The 17,546-nt window shown below is 43.4% G+C and overlaps 1 protein-coding gene across 1 annotated transcript in view; it reads left to right on the top strand.

The window, feature by feature from the left end:
- Nucleotides 1-17,546, top strand: part of GRIK1 (glutamate ionotropic receptor kainate type subunit 1) — a 228,129-nt gene that overhangs the window by 161,484 nt on the left and 49,099 nt on the right. Inside the window, exon 8 of the mRNA XM_065423354.1 lies at nt 5,884-5,991. Within this exon, the coding sequence (XP_065279426.1) occupies nt 5,884-5,991 (108 nt within the window). The remainder of the gene's footprint in view (nt 1-5,883; nt 5,992-17,546) is intronic.

Here is a 17,546-nt window from a genome sequence, read left to right as displayed (position 1 = left end):
CCTTAGAGGTTTTTAAGGTCAGGCTTGTTGAAAACCTGGCTGGGATGATTTAGTTGGGGATTGGTCCTGCTTTGAGCAGGGGGTTGGACTAGATGACCTCCTGAGGTCCCTTCCAACCCTGATATTCTATGATTCTATGATTCTAAGATCCGGCCCTAAATGCTCAAATTCCAGCTGCACCTGCAAGCACAGTAATTGACTATGCAAAATGTAGAGGCTATTGTTTTTTTAAATGTGGCTCATTGTCAGCTTTGTGACTCTCTCAGGTCAATAACAGTGCTATTTATAGCTGCCTAGTTATATCTGCAAGGCTTTTTTGGGGAGAAGGGAGACAAAGTCACTTAGCATTTGTAACCAACGATATATTTCACATTTCCACACAAGATACAGCTTAACATCCCTTTGGTCTGCTTTAATATTATATAATAATTCAACTGTCCTGTGACAGATGCAAAATGTCAGAAGACCTTTCACACAACTGAGTTTGAGCTTGATGTTGTGCAGTATCTCAATGATGCATGGCAAAGAGAATGAATTTTCTGTAGTGGGTGTAGTTCTAAAGCAGCATTTACATCAAGCAGTCCAGCCAACAGCCATATTTAGTGATCATTTGGGCTGGTTATTTTTAAAAGCTATTAATTTAAAGTTGTGGTAACCTGGACCTTAATCATTTTGCAAGTACTTAGTCACATATATTCATACATATTCTATATATTTCACACACATATGCATTGGCTCTTCCTCCTCTCCCATGCTTTTCTCAAACCACCACCACCTATGGATAGATCATGGAGACCTGCGGTGTTTCCCATTCGTGTATTACCCACAAATATAGTTGGATATAGTTGAAATTGGATATAGTTGAAATGAAGCTTGAGATTGAAGAGGCAGTGCTTGATTAGATGCCAAATGGAAAACCAAGGGACAGGTCCAGGAAAAAGTCACGTTACACAGAATATTGGAGAACATGGAAAAATCAATAGAAAAGAGGGAATGTACAGACATCAAGTCTCTCATAAGAACATAAGAATGGCCATACTGGGTCAGGCCAAAGGTCCATCTAGCCCAGTATCCTGTCTTCCGATATGCGAGGTGCCCCAGGGGGAATGAACAGAACAGGTAATTATCAAGTGATCCATCCCCTGTTGCCTATTCCCAGCTTCTGGCAAACAGAGACTAGGGACACCATCTCTTCCCCTCCTGGCTTATGGCCATTGATGGACCTATTCTCCATGAATTTATCTAGGTTTTTTTTAGCCCTGTTATAGACTCTCTCTGAAGATCCCATAGTAAATATTCTGGGGATAATTTAAGATCCTAAAAGTAAAGATTGCTTGATTACATCTTTCTATTGCTATGGCATTTTGAAGAAGCTGAGATTCTGAAATCTAAAATCCCCCACTACCGATGACGACTGTCATTGTAATACTAGTCTCACAGAGAGTACGTCTAGACAGCAATCATTTAGTGTAACTGCAGTTCAAGTCAATGTGCCTGAGCTAGCTTGAATCTAGCTAGCTCAGATCCCAGAACAGTGAAGCCACAGCAGCTTTAGCACAGGCTGGCCCTGTGAATAGTTACGCACAGTTCCGAGAGGGTTTATGCAGTTCATGCTGGCTTCACTGCTCTGAGACCCAAGCTAGTTAGATTAACTCACCCACAGTGATTGAAGTCTAGACATAACCAGTGAGCGAGAGAGAATGCTGCAAGCAGCTAATTGAAGTACTTTGGATAGACATATTTTAAATACATCAAAATAAATACATCATAAAAATAAAACTAATAGTTGGGCAGAGTTATGGCAGGTTGACTTCCTCCCAGGGCATACCTCTTTTTGAGGCCTGGTCTACACTACACAATTAGGTCAATGTAAGCTGCCTTGCATTGACCTAGCTGTGGAAGTATCTTCACTTAAATTTGGCTCCTGCCAACGTAAGTGCCTCTCTATGCCTATATAGTAACACCACCTCCCTGAGCAGTGTAGAGTCATGGTCAATGTAATTAGGTCAACGAAGTGTCAGTGTAGACACTGTATTGCTTATTTCAACCAGAGTGGGGTTTGTATGCCCCATCACGCTGCCTGAGAAAGGATTAATGTTTTGATGTCAATGGTAATGGAGCATGGTCTAAACATAAGATTGTCTGGGTACATTTGTAACATTGAGATTTGAATTTAGAGAGATTCCTCCTGAAGATAAATATGTATTCATTCCTCATGACACTAAGAGTATTATATGTACTACACATTATAATTACTTGCTCTAGTTATACCTTGCTAACGCTCAGGTTTGAAAATGGAAAATGAAGTCTATCGGAAACACAAGAGAACATTGAACTCTAAAGTTGTCAGCTACTGAAAATTGATTGCAACTGAAACTATTTACTTTGTTATTGATCTGTTGATTGGCTTTGGATGGAACTAAGGCTTAATATTGATTCTGGTTGATGAACTGAAAATATAAAGAAAGTAGAAATGAAAATATTAATCACATGATAAAATATTATTTTAGAGTAGTGCATCTGATTGTGAACCTCTGTTAATCACTGCATTGTCCTACTGCTGCCAACAAGACCCCGAATGAAAAGCATTGTAGGAGTTCATTTCCTGACCTCTTTTGACCATGGTACTATTGTCGGATGCAGACCCTAAGTTTGAGATTTAAGAGAAGGATACTGCAAACACAAATTAATGAAATTAAGTATTTTTAATTAAGCTACAGCCATACTCAAAGCAACCAAAATTAAGTGGAATATAATATACATCAGCGTTTTAAATTGTGCCCTAACTTCTACTGGAGTCAAAAGCAAGGACAAAGTGCAAAAAAGCTATTTCTTTTGATGAATTGCCTGATTAGATTCTGATTCACTTTTATTATACCTTGTAACATTTAACATGGAATGACACTAGAAACATTAAAATTGCTATAAATCTTGCATATAAAAGCATGAAATCTTGCTGCACTGTTACACAGTTATGTGAATTTTCACTGTACTGAAAGTTCTGCTTCATTTCTGTTAGTTATTTACATTTGAGAACTGTGTAACTGATTTTCCGTCATTTGCCTGACCATGTGATACCTAATATGCTCCAACATCCTGGAGTTACCTGATCATTTCCCTAGAAGTGAATATGGACTATTCTTTCTTGGAACTGGCATATTTCATTTTAGGGGCCAAATTCTGGTCTTATTCATCGTTTATAGGGCCAGAAGGGACCACTGTGATTATCTAGTCTGACCATTTCTAAAAACAACCTCCTGTATAGCATAGGCCATAGAGCTTCCCTGAGCATATCTTGAAGCCAGTGTGAGATTTGACTTCAAAAGGACCAGGATTTGAACCTAAGTGGGTAGTCTTTGGCCCATATCCTGCCATCAGTTTTTGAGGAAGGCTTTCTATAATTTCATAGGGCATTCAGGGCATTAAAAGGTTATGATATGACTGTCTGGAAATACCCCATTTTTATTCTTACAGTATCTTTGCAGACAGAAATGGAATTATGTACATTCAAAAGCACCTAAATGATTTAGGATCCTAAATCCTCCTTTCAAAAGTAACTCAGACACTTAGGAGCACAAGTCACATTGATTTTTTCAATGAGATTTAGGCTGCTAAGTCACTTTTGAAAATTTTACTGGTAGTTCTTTTATTCAAGACCATAATATGTTTAATGGAGGAGTGAGGTATGTGATACAGTGATGACGAATGTCAATTGTTAGTGGCAAATCAATGTCTAAAAAATATGATCATTTAGACAAGATCCATCATTACAACTAAGTGATGGTGATCATGTCAGAAGAAGAAATTGAACTGGTCTCATAAAACAAAATGCGTCAACATGTTCCTTCTCAGATGCACATTTTAGTATCTTACATCACCGAAACAAAATATGAGCTGCATATTCAAAAAAAATGTTTAATTGTTTATGGGTGGGATTTTCATACACTCCTGCGTGATTTAGGAACACAAGCCCCGCTGAATGGGCAGCTTGTGCTCCTAAATTCCTTAGTTACTTTCAAAAATTCCACCCTACTTCCATAACATTTAGAGACAAGCTCTAACCATAGCAGATTTGCTTGAGATACATGGTAATGGCAAACCCGTGTCTGAGATTAATCCCTGAAGATTCAGAACTATGTACAGATTAAACAAGAAGTGGTTACACTACTCTGTAATTTATATTTGTTGATTTTATTATGCATCTTTTTTTAAAAGCTACCTAAGATCAATCAAATGAAGAAAAAAAAGAAAAGCATAGCAGAAAAGCCTGTAATTTAAGAATTATAAGGCTGGCACGTATGTGGAAGCTATGTCATAATTTATATCTTCCTTGTACTTTTGAAGAAATTAATCTAATGTGGGGGTCTCTAAAAATAGATTACAACAATTGTTTTCAGTTTAAAATCCATCAAATCCTTCTCTCTAGTTAATAAGATTCAGTGGTAGGACCAAAATCCGCAGGCAATATAGCATATGGGTCTAATTTTAAAAGGTGCAAATCTTTGGTTTATATTGGGAAAGAACACAAGATGTAGCAATCTTATACTTCATTAGAGGTTGTTTTAGAACAGAGAATTGACAACCACAATTCAGAATTATCCTTGGTTGTATCTACTATATACTGTTATATACAATAACCCTACCTGAATATACTGTGATATACACCTCTACCTCGATATAACGCTGTCCTCGGGAGCCAAAAAATCTGACCGCGTTATAGGTGAAACCGCGTTATATTGAACTTGCTTTGATCCACCAGAGTGCGCAGCCCCACCCCCCCGGAGCACTGCTTTACCACGTTATATCAGAATTCTTGTTATATCGGGTCGCGTTATATCGAGGTAGCGGTGTACAACAAATGTCCCTGTTTACTTTCTTCCCTGATATTAAAGTTTAAAGGAAATTGTGAAGATGCATTTTAATTTAATTATGTTAAAATGCACCTTGATCCAGAGAGTCTATGTAAACTCTGATGCGCCACCTATGCCCCATTTAAATCTTGTATTAAAGACTTGAGTGTAACTTAAGTAAACCACGGGGCTTTCAGCCAGCTTCGGTGAAAGCCTGCTTCTGGCTTCCATTGAAGTCAATGGGAATTGTGCCATGGATATCTATGGAAGCAGAATTGGGGTCATGATTTGAAGAGCATTATTTTAATTATAAATAAGATATGTCTCATGTTTTTTCAAAAAAAAAAAAACTTCCTCGGTGACCACTGCAGCTGCATGTATATTAGTTATGAACGTAGTCCTCCAGAAAATGTTCTGAACAAAGTTATTTAGGTTGAGATTTTGAGAGGAGTCTAAGGGCATTAAGACCCAAATCCCTTGGCTCTAGACAAGATTTAACCACAATCTGTTCAACAGTCCAAACACTGAGTGATGAAAGCCCTTCACAAGTTACCAGCGCTAGGTGAAATTTGAGATTCTGTGCATCGGACTCCTGTAGTGGATTTGGCAGGGGTGACATGAGTGTCACTTTTAAAGAGGAAAACCAAAATCAGACTGGTTTTGGATGCTCTGGCAACTTTGGATGGTTAGTTGGTTCAGCTAATGAACCCCACCGATTCTGGTGAGGAAGGGAATGAGGCTTCAGCAACATTTTACAGACGATCACAGCTGATGTCCAGATCACAATGTGCCACAGTAAAACACATGGGGGAGGGGGAGTGCTCAGGGGTAGGAAAACTCCCCTGGTGATTTTCTCCACATCATTCAGTCTGCTTGGCAGGGTGTAGTGGGGGACAGGTTTGGCCCCACCCCTTTTTATGGGCCCGGCAAGGGGACAGTCCTCTGGTGCGCTAATAAGTGTAACATTTTTAATGGCTTTAGAATAATTGTTGCTAAACATTAAATGGAAGTGTGTTTTTTCATTTGTCCCTAGGCACGGTGGGATGGTTTGACAGGGCGCATTACCTTCAACAAAACAGATGGCTTAAGAAAGGATTTTGATTTGGACATTATTAGTCTCAAGGAGGAAGGCACAGAAAAGGTAACTAACTGTGTTCAAACTGTGAGCCACACAGTACAGTCAGTGGGACTGTGCTTACTGAAAGGTGGACCTCATGAACCATGAGGATGAAAACCTAATTTGACAGTGATATCTTGAAGCCCATTCCTCTTGACCTACATTTCCTATGGTTGAAAAAAGCTCGTCCTAGTTTTTACATTGTTTGGGTTAAAGTTGCAACACAGATTGGGAGAGAGCAAAGGAGCAAGAGGGGGCGAGGAAGCTGCCCTGCGGAAGATTAAAGCCTGGAGCAGGCTAGCTAAATGAGCCAACAGGAGACACCTGGTAGCTGATTCTTTATAAAGGAGCTAAGTAGCTCTTATGGGGAAGAGGAGGAAGACTGACTCTGAGAGGCTGCTGGGGAGTCAGCTTTGGGCAGAGCAGCTACAAACTAGACCTGGAGTGAGTTGCCTCATAAGAACTGATAAGAGAGACTTTGTGAAGGAACCATTTTTTTCCCCCTCACCCAGGTTCTGAGGTAAGAGCCATGCCCTGAGACAGAATTTTGGGACTCTGTGAGTGATTGGAGAATTTCCCTTTTAAGTTTATTTGGCACCCCTCCCTCCAGAAAGGAGCCCAAATGAGCCGTGTGTTGATGAAACAATCTTTCATTAATGTTTCTTGCACTCTTATGAAAGGAAACCACCTCCCCAGATCCTTGTGGGAGGAAAGATGGTAGGGCTAGGGGAAAGAGACAGTCCATCCCTCCCTCACCCTCCTACATTTAGTGTCTGAATAGGGACTTGATCTCCCCTCTCCCAAGAGAAGCCAGAAAGGAAATATTGCAATTAATAATATAGCAGCAAGAGATAGAGAAGGAGTGAAATCATCAGTTCTAGGAGGCCTTACAACCCCCCATCCCCCATCAGTGCCTGGAGAAGGGCCAGCTGGCCAAACAGGAATAGAATTGACAGTTCCAAGCCAAGGTGGCCAGGCTGTTCATGCAAGGTTCACTGAGCACTCCCACGAGGGTGCTCTTTGCTGAGTCTCTCCCAGGGCCCACCCTAACCAAACTGACTAACTCCACCTCAAAATCTTCCTGACAACATTTGAGGGGGTGGCCACCACTGGCTATGAGAGGAGCTCCTGGGCCGCCCAGATTGCCCCTTATCTAACCAGGTGGGCCCAGACTGCTTACAGGGCCCTATGTGCAGATAAAGCCCAGTCCTACTCTACCCTGAAGCCTGCCATATTGGATTGGTTTGGACTCTCACCAGTGGTCTATCATAGGAAGTTTCAAGAGGAAATATTTCCAAAAGGAGGCAGCCCACGGGCCATCACCCAACAGCTCTGAGATTTGGCTGGCTGACACCAGAAACCAAGACCATGGGCAATGTCATATATAGCATTGTTTTGGAACAGTACTTACAAATTCTCCCAGTAGCAGTAAAAGCCTGGGTCCATTGGTTCCACCCAGCAACCATTGCAGAGGCCGTGGAGATGACAGAAAGCTTTTTGGAGGCAGAGGCCCCAGGCCTTGGGAGCACCACCCCTTCCTGCTTCCCCACGGTAACTCAAGAGTAATTGGAGATGCACTAGGTTTCAGCACCCCTGGAACATGGAGGTGCCCACACTACTTGGCCCCCTTGATGGACAGAGCCCCTACCTTCCTGGGGATCTCAAGTGGGTGGCACTCCAGGCGCCAGAGTGGACTTCATCTACCTTTCAAGAGGGTGTGATCATATGTTATCAGTGTGGGCAGTTGAGACACATGCAGTGAGAGTGCCCCCTCCTGGAGTGTGATTATTTAGGGTGTCACTTTGGCCAACAGGGCAAGACCTCATACCTGACAAAGAGGGATGCCAAAAGACCCTTCTTGGTTCCCATCAAGTTAGACCACACCTCATAGATGGGCCGATGGACTCTGGCTTTGGGCAAATGCTCCTGCACCAAGATTTGTTCCTGCCCAAAGCCTTCTAATCCAACCGAACTGACCAAATCTTCTACATACATGGGAAAGATGCACTTATCTGACTGTCCCTATTATCTTACAAGTAGCTGACTACATAGGGTGTCTCCAGGTGGATGTAGTGGAGCACCATCCTTGGCCTGTAATCCTGGGTCACGATTAGCATACACCTCCCCATGCTCCTGAATAGAAACTCAATGCCCCTTACCCCAGGCAACTCTCAAGGGCCCAGTAAGACTTGGGCCTGTGCTGGGGCTGTACCCCTGGGGCCTGGAGAGAGTCTATCCCGAGAAGAGGACCCCCTGGAACAGACCTCCCAATAGACCCCCATCACACTCCGCCCCAAAGCGAGTCAGAGACCCTTAGACTAGATGACACCTTTGACTTCATCACTGCTCAGGATGAAGTTCAGACCCTCCAAGAATGTTTCAACAAGGTAGCTGTGATCAATGGGGAAGCCACCTAAGAACACTATTATCCAACAGTTTCCCCATTTCATGTTACATAATGAAATTCTGGACTGGGTGAAGAAACAACCTCACAGGTCCAACTCCTGGTTCTCAAACCAGCTCATCAAGAACTGTTGAGACTAGCGCGCTCTGTCCTGATGACTGGACATCTGGATAAGGCAAAGACATTTGGAAAACTACTGGCCCAATTCTTTTGGCTGAGTATATTTTAGGAAGTAGTGGATTTTTATTGTCCTGCCCGGATTGACAGAAGGTACCCCCTAAGGAACGAGGCCAGGCACCCTTAATATCCCTCCTTCTTGTAACAGGATAAGGTAGGGATTGACATCGTAGGCCCCCTTGAGAAAAGTGCCTGGGGTCACATTTATTTCATACTCATCAGCTATGGCACAAAGTAACCAGAAGCTGCTCTCTTGCAGAACCCTATCACTTCCACCCTCGTGCAGGAGCTACTGCAAATCTTTTCCAGGGTAGGCCTTCCTTCAGAAATTATCAAGGGGTCTTGTTTCCCTTAAAGATTTGACTCTGGATCTTGGTCCTACCATCCTCAGACCAATGGCCTACTTGAATGGTTTAATCAGACTCTTAAGTTGATGCTAAGAAAGTTCGTTGGGACAGAAATCAGAGATTGGGATCAATTGCTTTTATTTGTGGCACACAGGAGTTCCACAGGCATCTACTGGCTTTTCCTCTTTTGAAATTCTCAATGGAAGACAACCCAGGGGTATCTTAGATCTGGTCGAGGAGTCATGGGAAACCCAGCCTACCCACTTATGTCCTCCACTATGTCCTACAAATGAAAGAGAGGCTAGAGTGCCTTGGTCATTTTGCCAGGGCCAAACTATTCCAGGCCCAATAGAGCCAGGCCTGGCAGTATAATAAGGAAGCTAGGATGAGGGTATTCCAGCCTGGCAACCAAGTCATCCTATTTCTCCCCAGCTCAGAGAGCAAACTCCTAGCCAAATTTCAGGGCCCCTATGAGGTACTCTATGTGTTGGGCCAGCTGATTACAAGGTTTACTACCCAGACTGACAAAGGCCACAGGAGATCTACCATCTGCTGTGACCTTGGAGGGTGCAGAATATCTCTTCATCCATCCAGAAAGAGATGAGGAGTTAGGACCCCAGCTCCCAGAACTAGTTGCAGTAGGGGTCAAAGGGATCCAACTTGGTAATGGGTTGTCCACTGACCAGAGAGGTCAATTAGAGACCTGGTGTGGGCATACTAGGACGTACTTTACCCATTGCCAAGACAAACCTTGCTAGTCAACCACTACATTCAGATAAAACCCAGCTGAAGCCTGAAGCAGGCTTGCTAAATGTACCTGTCCTGAAAGGGTTAAAATCCCATTTAATACAGGAGGTCCAAGACATGTTAAAGCTAGGCATAATTGAAACATCAAAGTCCCTGGTGTAATCCAATGTGATCCTTGTCCCTAAAGCAGATGGGACCGTTCGATTCTTCATAGACTTCCACCAGATAAACATGATCCCTGACTTCAATGTACTGTATACCTTATTCCCCGAATTTGTGATGTGCTCAATGGGCTCAGCAAAGCCTGATACATTTCTACATTAGATTTCACTAATGGTTTTTGACAGATCCTGCTCTCCCCCAGTTTCCATGCCACGACTGCCTTCTTGACCAGTGTGGGCCTGTTTCAGTTCATTAATACTGCCTTCAGGTTACACAGTGCCCTGGCCACTTTCAAACACTAATGGACAAGGTGTTATGGCCACATTAGCCCTATGCAGCAGCTTACCTGGATGATGTGGTAGTCTATAGTCGGAACTGGCCAACTCACCTCAGAGACTTAGCTGCCATCCTTCAGACCCTATAGCAGGTCGGCAACCTTCAGCACATGGCCCATCAGGGTAATCTGCTGGCGGGCCAAGAGACATTTTGTTTATGTTGATTGTCCGCAGGCACAGCCCCCCGCAGCTCCCAGTGGCCGCGGTTCACCGTTCCCGGCCAATGGGAGCTGCGGGAAGCAGCACGGGCTGCAGGGATGTGCTGGCTGCCGCTTCCCGCAGCCCCCCATTGGCCGGGAACAGTGAACCGTGGCCACTGGGAGCCGCAGGGGGCTGTATCTGTGGAAGGTCAACGTAAACAAAATGTCTCGTGGCCTGCCAGCGGATTACCCTGACGGGCCGCATGCCGAAGGTTGCCAACCCCTGCTCTACGGGATGCCAATTTAACTGTAAACCCAAAGAAATACACTTAAGGGAAGCAGGAGACCATCTACTTAGAGTGTCTAGCACAGCGGTTCTCAAACTGGGGGTCGGGACCCCTCAGGGGATCGCGAGGTTATTACATGGGGGGTGATGAGCTATCAGCCTCCACCCCAAACTCCACTTTGCCGCCAGCATTTATAATGGTGTTAAATATATTTAAAAAAATTATAAGGGGCTGGGGGGTCACACTCAGAGGCTTGCTATGTGAAAGCGGTCACCAGTACAAAAGTTTGAGAACCACTGATCTAGCAGAAAACGGTAAAGTACAACTCTTGGTCGACAAAGTGGAAGCCCTAGCCAACACACCCATTCAGAGAATAAAACAAACAAGTTTGGACATTCCGTCAGCTGGCAGAGTATTATAGGTGATTTGTGCCCAGTTTTCCTCACTAGCAGCTCCCCTCAATGATCTCATTAAAAAATAGCTTCTCGGCAGGTCACTTGGTCCCCCCAGAGTGACTGGGATTCAGAGAAATTAAAGAGATTCTCTGTAACAAACCTGTAGTGTGTAGCCCTGATTTTTCAAAAGATTTTATTTTACACACGGGTGCTTCATACTGGGCCCTGGGAGTGGTACTGCCCCAGAAGTTCCATGGTCAGGAACACCCTATTCTGTATATGAGCAGGAAACTCCTGGACTATGAAATGTGGTATTCGATCCTCGAAGGAATGCCTAGCAATACACTGGGTGGAGAAAGTCCTGCTCTATCATCTGTTTGGGATCCACCTTCTTCTCATCACTGACCACACAGGACTCCAATGGCTCCAGACAATGCCCAGGTCACCGTTGATACCTCACCTTACAGCCCTTTCATTTTCGTATAGACCATCATGCCGACAAGAACCACCAGAATGTGCACGAAGATGGAAAGCCACACAGTGAGTGTCCCGACAGACCCACTCAAAGGCAGAGAGCCAAGGAGTGAGGGAGCTGTCCTGCAAGAGACGAAGTCTGGAGCAGGCTTGCTAAATGAGCTAACCAGAGACACCGGTGCAGGGAAGAAATCTCAAGCAGCTGATTCCTTATAAGAGAGCTGAAGCAGTTTGTGGGGTGAGGGTGGAGGATGGGACAAAGACTGACTCTGAGAAGCTGCAAGGGAGTCAGCTTTGGGCACCACAGCTAGCTGCAGGGTGAGTCACCTTATAAGAAATTATAAGAGATACTCTGCAAAGGAACCCCTTTTTTTCCCCACCCACCCAGGCTCTGAAGTAAGAGCCATGCCTTGGGACACATTTTGGGGCTCTGAGAGTGATTGGAAAAGCTGTCTTTTAAGTTAGTTTGGGATGCCCTCGCACCAGGGGCGGCTCTATTTATTTTGCCACCCCAAGCATGGCAGTCAGGCGGCCTTCGGCGACATGCCTGCGGGAGGTCCACCGATCCCGCGTCTTTGGCGTACCCGCCGCCGAATTGCCGCCGAAACTGCGGGACCGGCGGACCTCCCGCAGCCATGCCGCCAAAGGCAGCCTGACTGCCACCCTCACGGCGACTGGCGTGCCGCCCCCCACGGCTTGCCGCCCCAGGCACGTGCTTGGTGCGCTGGTGCCTGGAGCCGCCCCGCCTCCCACTCAGAAAGCCCAAAAGGCTGCGTTTAATGAGACAAACTTCCATTAAAGTTTCTTGGGCTCTTGTTAAAGAAAACTCACCTCCCTAGATCCTTCCAGGAGGGCAGCAGGTGTTGGGGTCGGACAGGAAGGAGACAGGTCACCCTTCCCTCACTCTCCTACACAGATACTGAGAAAAGATTTTTGACTTTTGCAATTCATATTATCTTACATATCTGGGTACTGAATAGGAATCTGGAAATGGCAGTCATTATCTTAAGTGAAAATATATTTTCTTTTGCTCCTCCCATGAGGTTTTGCTCCTCCCAGGTCTCACTGTGTCAACTCACATCCTGTAAATATAAGTTTAAATGTCAACTCAATCTTATAATTTTTATAACTCCCCACAAAATTAATGGCACTAGTTGAACGAACTTTTATGTAGGTACCATCAGACAATAAACCGGTGTGCCTTGTAAAGAATAGCATCTGTATTTTAAAGAAAGTGATTTTTTTTTTAACGTCCAGAGGTTTAGCCAAGTTATATATCTATTATGCAATTTTTAATGAGTGTGTAAGGAGGTGGTGGTGGGGTTTAAGGAACTTAAGTAATATTCTCAAAATGTGCTGAAATACTAAAAATTGTTTAATTATTGAAGATGAGCCAATCAATTATGTTTTCACCCCATCCCTAATTACTCATAATTGCATTAAAATGGTTATGCTACTGAGGAAAAATGAAATTAGTTGTGGTCTAGTCTGTTGAGATTAAACAGTGTTCTTTGGGATAAGCTTCTGAATTTGGTATTATACTCAAGCAAAGGTCAAGCAAAATCACAATCCATCAGGACATGCTTTAGAGTCTTGTAAATTGCAAAGCTATACTTCAGAAATAATCGATGTGAAAAGGTCTTGTCTCCCTTATATTGTCGTTTACCAGTTGTCCTGAGCATGCAGATTGGACACCTATCTGGACCTTCTTTTTGTTAAATAAAACAAAAGCAAATAATTCACATTTGTAGGCTAGCAGATTGGGAAGATACTAAAGAACCTACCTCTCTTTCCTTATTTAATACACAGGGTAAGAAAAAGCACCTAATCCCAGAAGATTCCATTTAGGCTCCGATCTATAACAACAGGGGCAAAGCTACTGCTGCAATCTCAAGCGTCATATTGTCAGCTAGATCTAATTACTACTGGCAAAAATGAAGGATGCAGAAGTCTCTGAATTTATTGGAACCAGCACAGTTCTGCTGTGTGGTGTAGAGGGTAGGATACCAAACACCCACTCAGGGGCTTCATGCACCCTGTGCACCAAGGAACTGTGCTCCACAGGGCTCCCTGTGCTCCAGCTAGAGAGGAAAGGGCTCATGGTGGGAGGGAAAGGGGGGAGACCGGAGGTGTCAATTATGAAAAAGTTAGAGTTCTTGATTTACAGAGCTCAGTGCTTAATGTCAACTAAAAACAACTTTGTTTCTCCTCCCACTTAAAACATTTGGCTCAGTGGATTTCCATTTTGATTCTGAATAATCATCTATGAGTTAATTGAGACATAACTACTAGCACCCAGCTCTCTAGACTGGTTTCACTTTTCATCTTTAATGAAGCACTCTGTTTATTTTTCTCTTTACCAAGGCTGCTGGCGAGGTTTCTAAGCATTTATATAAAGTGTGGAAGAAGGTTTGTACACAGACAGGTGATGCAAGAAACCTTCAGGTTGGGTCTTAAAACTCATCCTTTGGGTTTTGACAAATGGATCTCAGATTGCAGTTTAGAGACAATATTCTATCTCAGAGCGTGCTTTTCTGTGATAGAATGAATTCCATTCCTACTCAGGATATGTACTCTAGTACTTACAAATTGTAAAGAGGCCTCAGATGGATTAAATATTTTTCCCTAATAATATTTTTTTTTAATTCTCAAGGGTTGGCCCTCTTCCTCCTTTGAATGATGGCATTAAAAAGCAGACACCTTCACAGCTGTTCCCCTACCTCACTCATTAAAGTGGGGTTTCAAGTATCAGTGCCTTTAACAGCATTAATGGTGGGTGCTGTGCTAAGAGTGTTGCTTATTGACACTCCCACAAAGTGTGTGCCATGAATGACTTTTCTAGTATCGTTGACTTAAGTTTTCACTACTACATTAGCTCCTGGCATACAGTACGATTAATGGGCAATTCAGACATTCAATAACACATGTAAACTGGAAGCAGGCTTGTTTATAAACTGTCCAACTTATTCCAGGCATCTCATGCTTCCTTTTAACATATGGGGGATGCTTGGACCAATACAAAAGGCACCAGACTGAGAATCAGAAGAACCAAATTTTATTCTTAAGTCTCACTGAGTGGCCATAGGCAAGTCACTTACAAGGCCTGATTCTCAGAAGTGCTGAGCACCCATAGCTCCAACTGAAGTCGAAGGGCACTACAAGTGCTCAGCACCTCTGATAAGGCCTTTAGCCTTCTGTGAATCTAGTTTTCTACCTCTATACAAGAGGGATAATAATCTCTTACCCACCTTTGTAAAGTGCTTGGGATATACAGATGAAAAAATGCTATGTAAAATAACAACTATATTTTGCATACATCTTTAAAAACGTTAAACTTTTTCCCCCCATTTAAAAATACTTTTTTTTGGCACTCTACTCTAGAGTAGCCTACAGTGTCCTATAGCACTCTTTTTCTAATCTAATAAAACACATACTTAATAACCTTGTTTTAATCTTCAGTGAATCAGGCTAAAGCACAACGGATTCTATTTTCCTCATTACTAGTGGATAGATCATCCTACCTGACATACAGAAGCTTATTGAACCAATCTAGCTTTTGACTCTAGGCATTTCATGTTACGTTGAATTAATTTAAACCAAATTACAATTGGTTCAGAACACAGACTCATTGAGAAGGGCATATTATATGTCTTGAATTTGTCACTAAACTGCAATAAACCCCTCCAGATTCACCATAGTGATGTAATACCTTGGCCTCATTCATCCAATGCCCTTCTGACCTTTTTCATTGTTAGTATCAAGACTGACCTACAGTGTCATTCCTTTAATTTTAATGTACAGTGGCCATCTTGATGTATTGTGTATACACTGACTGTACTATTCCATGTTCTGTATGACCGTTCTGCTCTTCCTCATTGCCAGCTATTTCAAGCACACCAGTGTGTCAGGAAGTCTGTAACGTTGAGCAGAATAGCTTTTGATTAATGCGCACTGCCCCAAAACAAATGAAAAGAAACTAGCCATTTATCATGGCCCCAGATTAACTAAACTGATAACGCCCAACACGTCATGTATATAAATACTTTTCAGATCAATAATCCCAAATTGATCTCCTTCTGGAAGCAAAAGAAACCTAAAAGACGTGTGTGTGTGTGTGTGTGTGTGTGTGTGTGTGTGTGTGTGTGTGTGTGTGTGTGTGTGTGTGTGTGTGTGTGTGTGTGTGTGTGTGTGTGTCTGGGGAGGGGAAGGAATCATGAGCAACATTATCCCAATTAAAAATGCCATAGGAGGAGAAATGGTTAGCTAAAGAAATTGATAATGGGATCCTGGGGCTTTCAGCCATAGATAGTTTGAATGATATAATTGTTATTGTAATATTTATATAATAGCAATCCCCAAAACCCCAATTGGGAGCAGTGCCCCATTGTGCTGGGTTCTGGACAAGGAAAGACAGTCCCTGCCTCAGTTAATAATCTCAACAAATCCCGCCTGAGTCAGTAGTGACTGACCAGCTGATGGAGGTGTACAGTATGTGAGGCAGGTCAGCAGTTTCAATCTTGGTCTGATTTGGCAGCCTTGTTGGCAATCTCAGCAGGGAGGCACTGAAAGCTGGTCCCTCCAGGATACGGTTGAAACGCACTGGCAGACCAGTATGATGAAGCATGCTGTTCTGAGGATGGAGTATGCCAGTCCCCAAAGCCATCAATCTGGTACCTTTCACAAACTTTCAATTTAAAATATATGTATACTGAATGGACCAGACCCACAGCTGGCCCTGTCTCTTTAAATCCAAGGTACATTGGTCAACTCTTCTAGCCTAAGATGGTAGGTGATGTTTGTGACATCATTCCAGACTGTTTTAACAAATCAATGAGTGTGGATCATTATATGGGTATTGATCATATTTAAATTGTGGCAGTTTAACGCAGATGGCTCATATACCATTTTTGTATTGATTTTGCTCCTCAAAGTGGAGGTTGTTGTTTCATTAGCTCAGGTTAAGAAGAAAATCTTTCCATGCAATTAAAGTAAAACCTGTGGTGAGCTTTGTAAAATGTATCATTCCTCAGTAACAGATATTTTGATTCTGTATTTCCAGTTGTTTGACAGTTAACTTGGCAAGATTCTTTTTCTAACCTTTCAAAAGCCTGGAATGTTGGTACAGGGAATCTGCTCGTTTTGTGCATCTTTTGCATTAATTTGGTCTAAGGCATATCATGCTTCATTCATCAAGGTTTCTAATAGCATAGAAAGATACTGAATACTCTCTAAACATCTTCTGCATGTGTCATTTCATCACGAGTGTCTAACAATAGATAGATAATGAAAAGCTCCATTTTCAAATTGCTGTATTCAGATGTCACTTCAGGGCCTAATCCTGGAAATGCTCAGTGCCCTCCATCCCCACTGAAGTCAGTTCCCGTTGAAGTGACATGTTCAATCCCATAAAAATTGAGGGCACATAGGCCCAGATCCACAAAGGTACTTACATGCCTAAACCCCATATTTAGGCACCTAAGTCCCAGCTTTAGACTCCTCTGCTATACACAAAACTCCTGCTCAGCTGCCACCTAACTCTGTAGCCACCTAGACTCATTTAGCACCTACATTTCTTCTGTAAATATTCCCTCGGGGCCTATGTTTCTGCCTCTAGGCATTCACACTGCAGCCCCGCTGTAGGCACCCAGGCACCAATCACCCACCTAAGCCCCAATGCAATCCACAGACTGGGGGGAAAGGTAGGCAGAGGAGTGCCTGTCTTGCTTGTTTGGCCTGATCTGGTGGTGGGGAGAGAATGTTAAAGTGGAGAGAGACCCACCCAGAGAGGTGGCAGATTCCTGTTCAACTCCCTTCTCCTCCCCAAGGGGAGGGGAGAATTGAACAGGGGGGCTCCTACATCCCAAGGGGTACCCTAACCACTGAGCTAAAGGTTTTGAAATGCTCCCCCTCCTCACCCCCGAGATGCCTTGTGTGGAGACAGACAGACACCTAGCTCCATCTCACAAGAAACACCTTTGGCTTCTAAGCCACTTGACTCCAGAAGAGGCTTCCCAGTTGTGGAGTGCAAGCAGAGATAGGGGCAGGGCTTAAGACATACCTCCGCCCTGATCCAGTCAGCATCTGCCATTGGCTAGCAGGGAGCTGACTAGT

The sequence above is a fragment of the Emys orbicularis genome, chromosome 1 (genome assembly GCF_028017835.1).
Source record: "Emys orbicularis isolate rEmyOrb1 chromosome 1, rEmyOrb1.hap1, whole genome shotgun sequence".
Taxonomy (NCBI): Eukaryota; Metazoa; Chordata; order Testudines; family Emydidae; genus Emys; species Emys orbicularis.
This window is presented reverse-complemented; position numbering and strand designations above follow the sequence as displayed.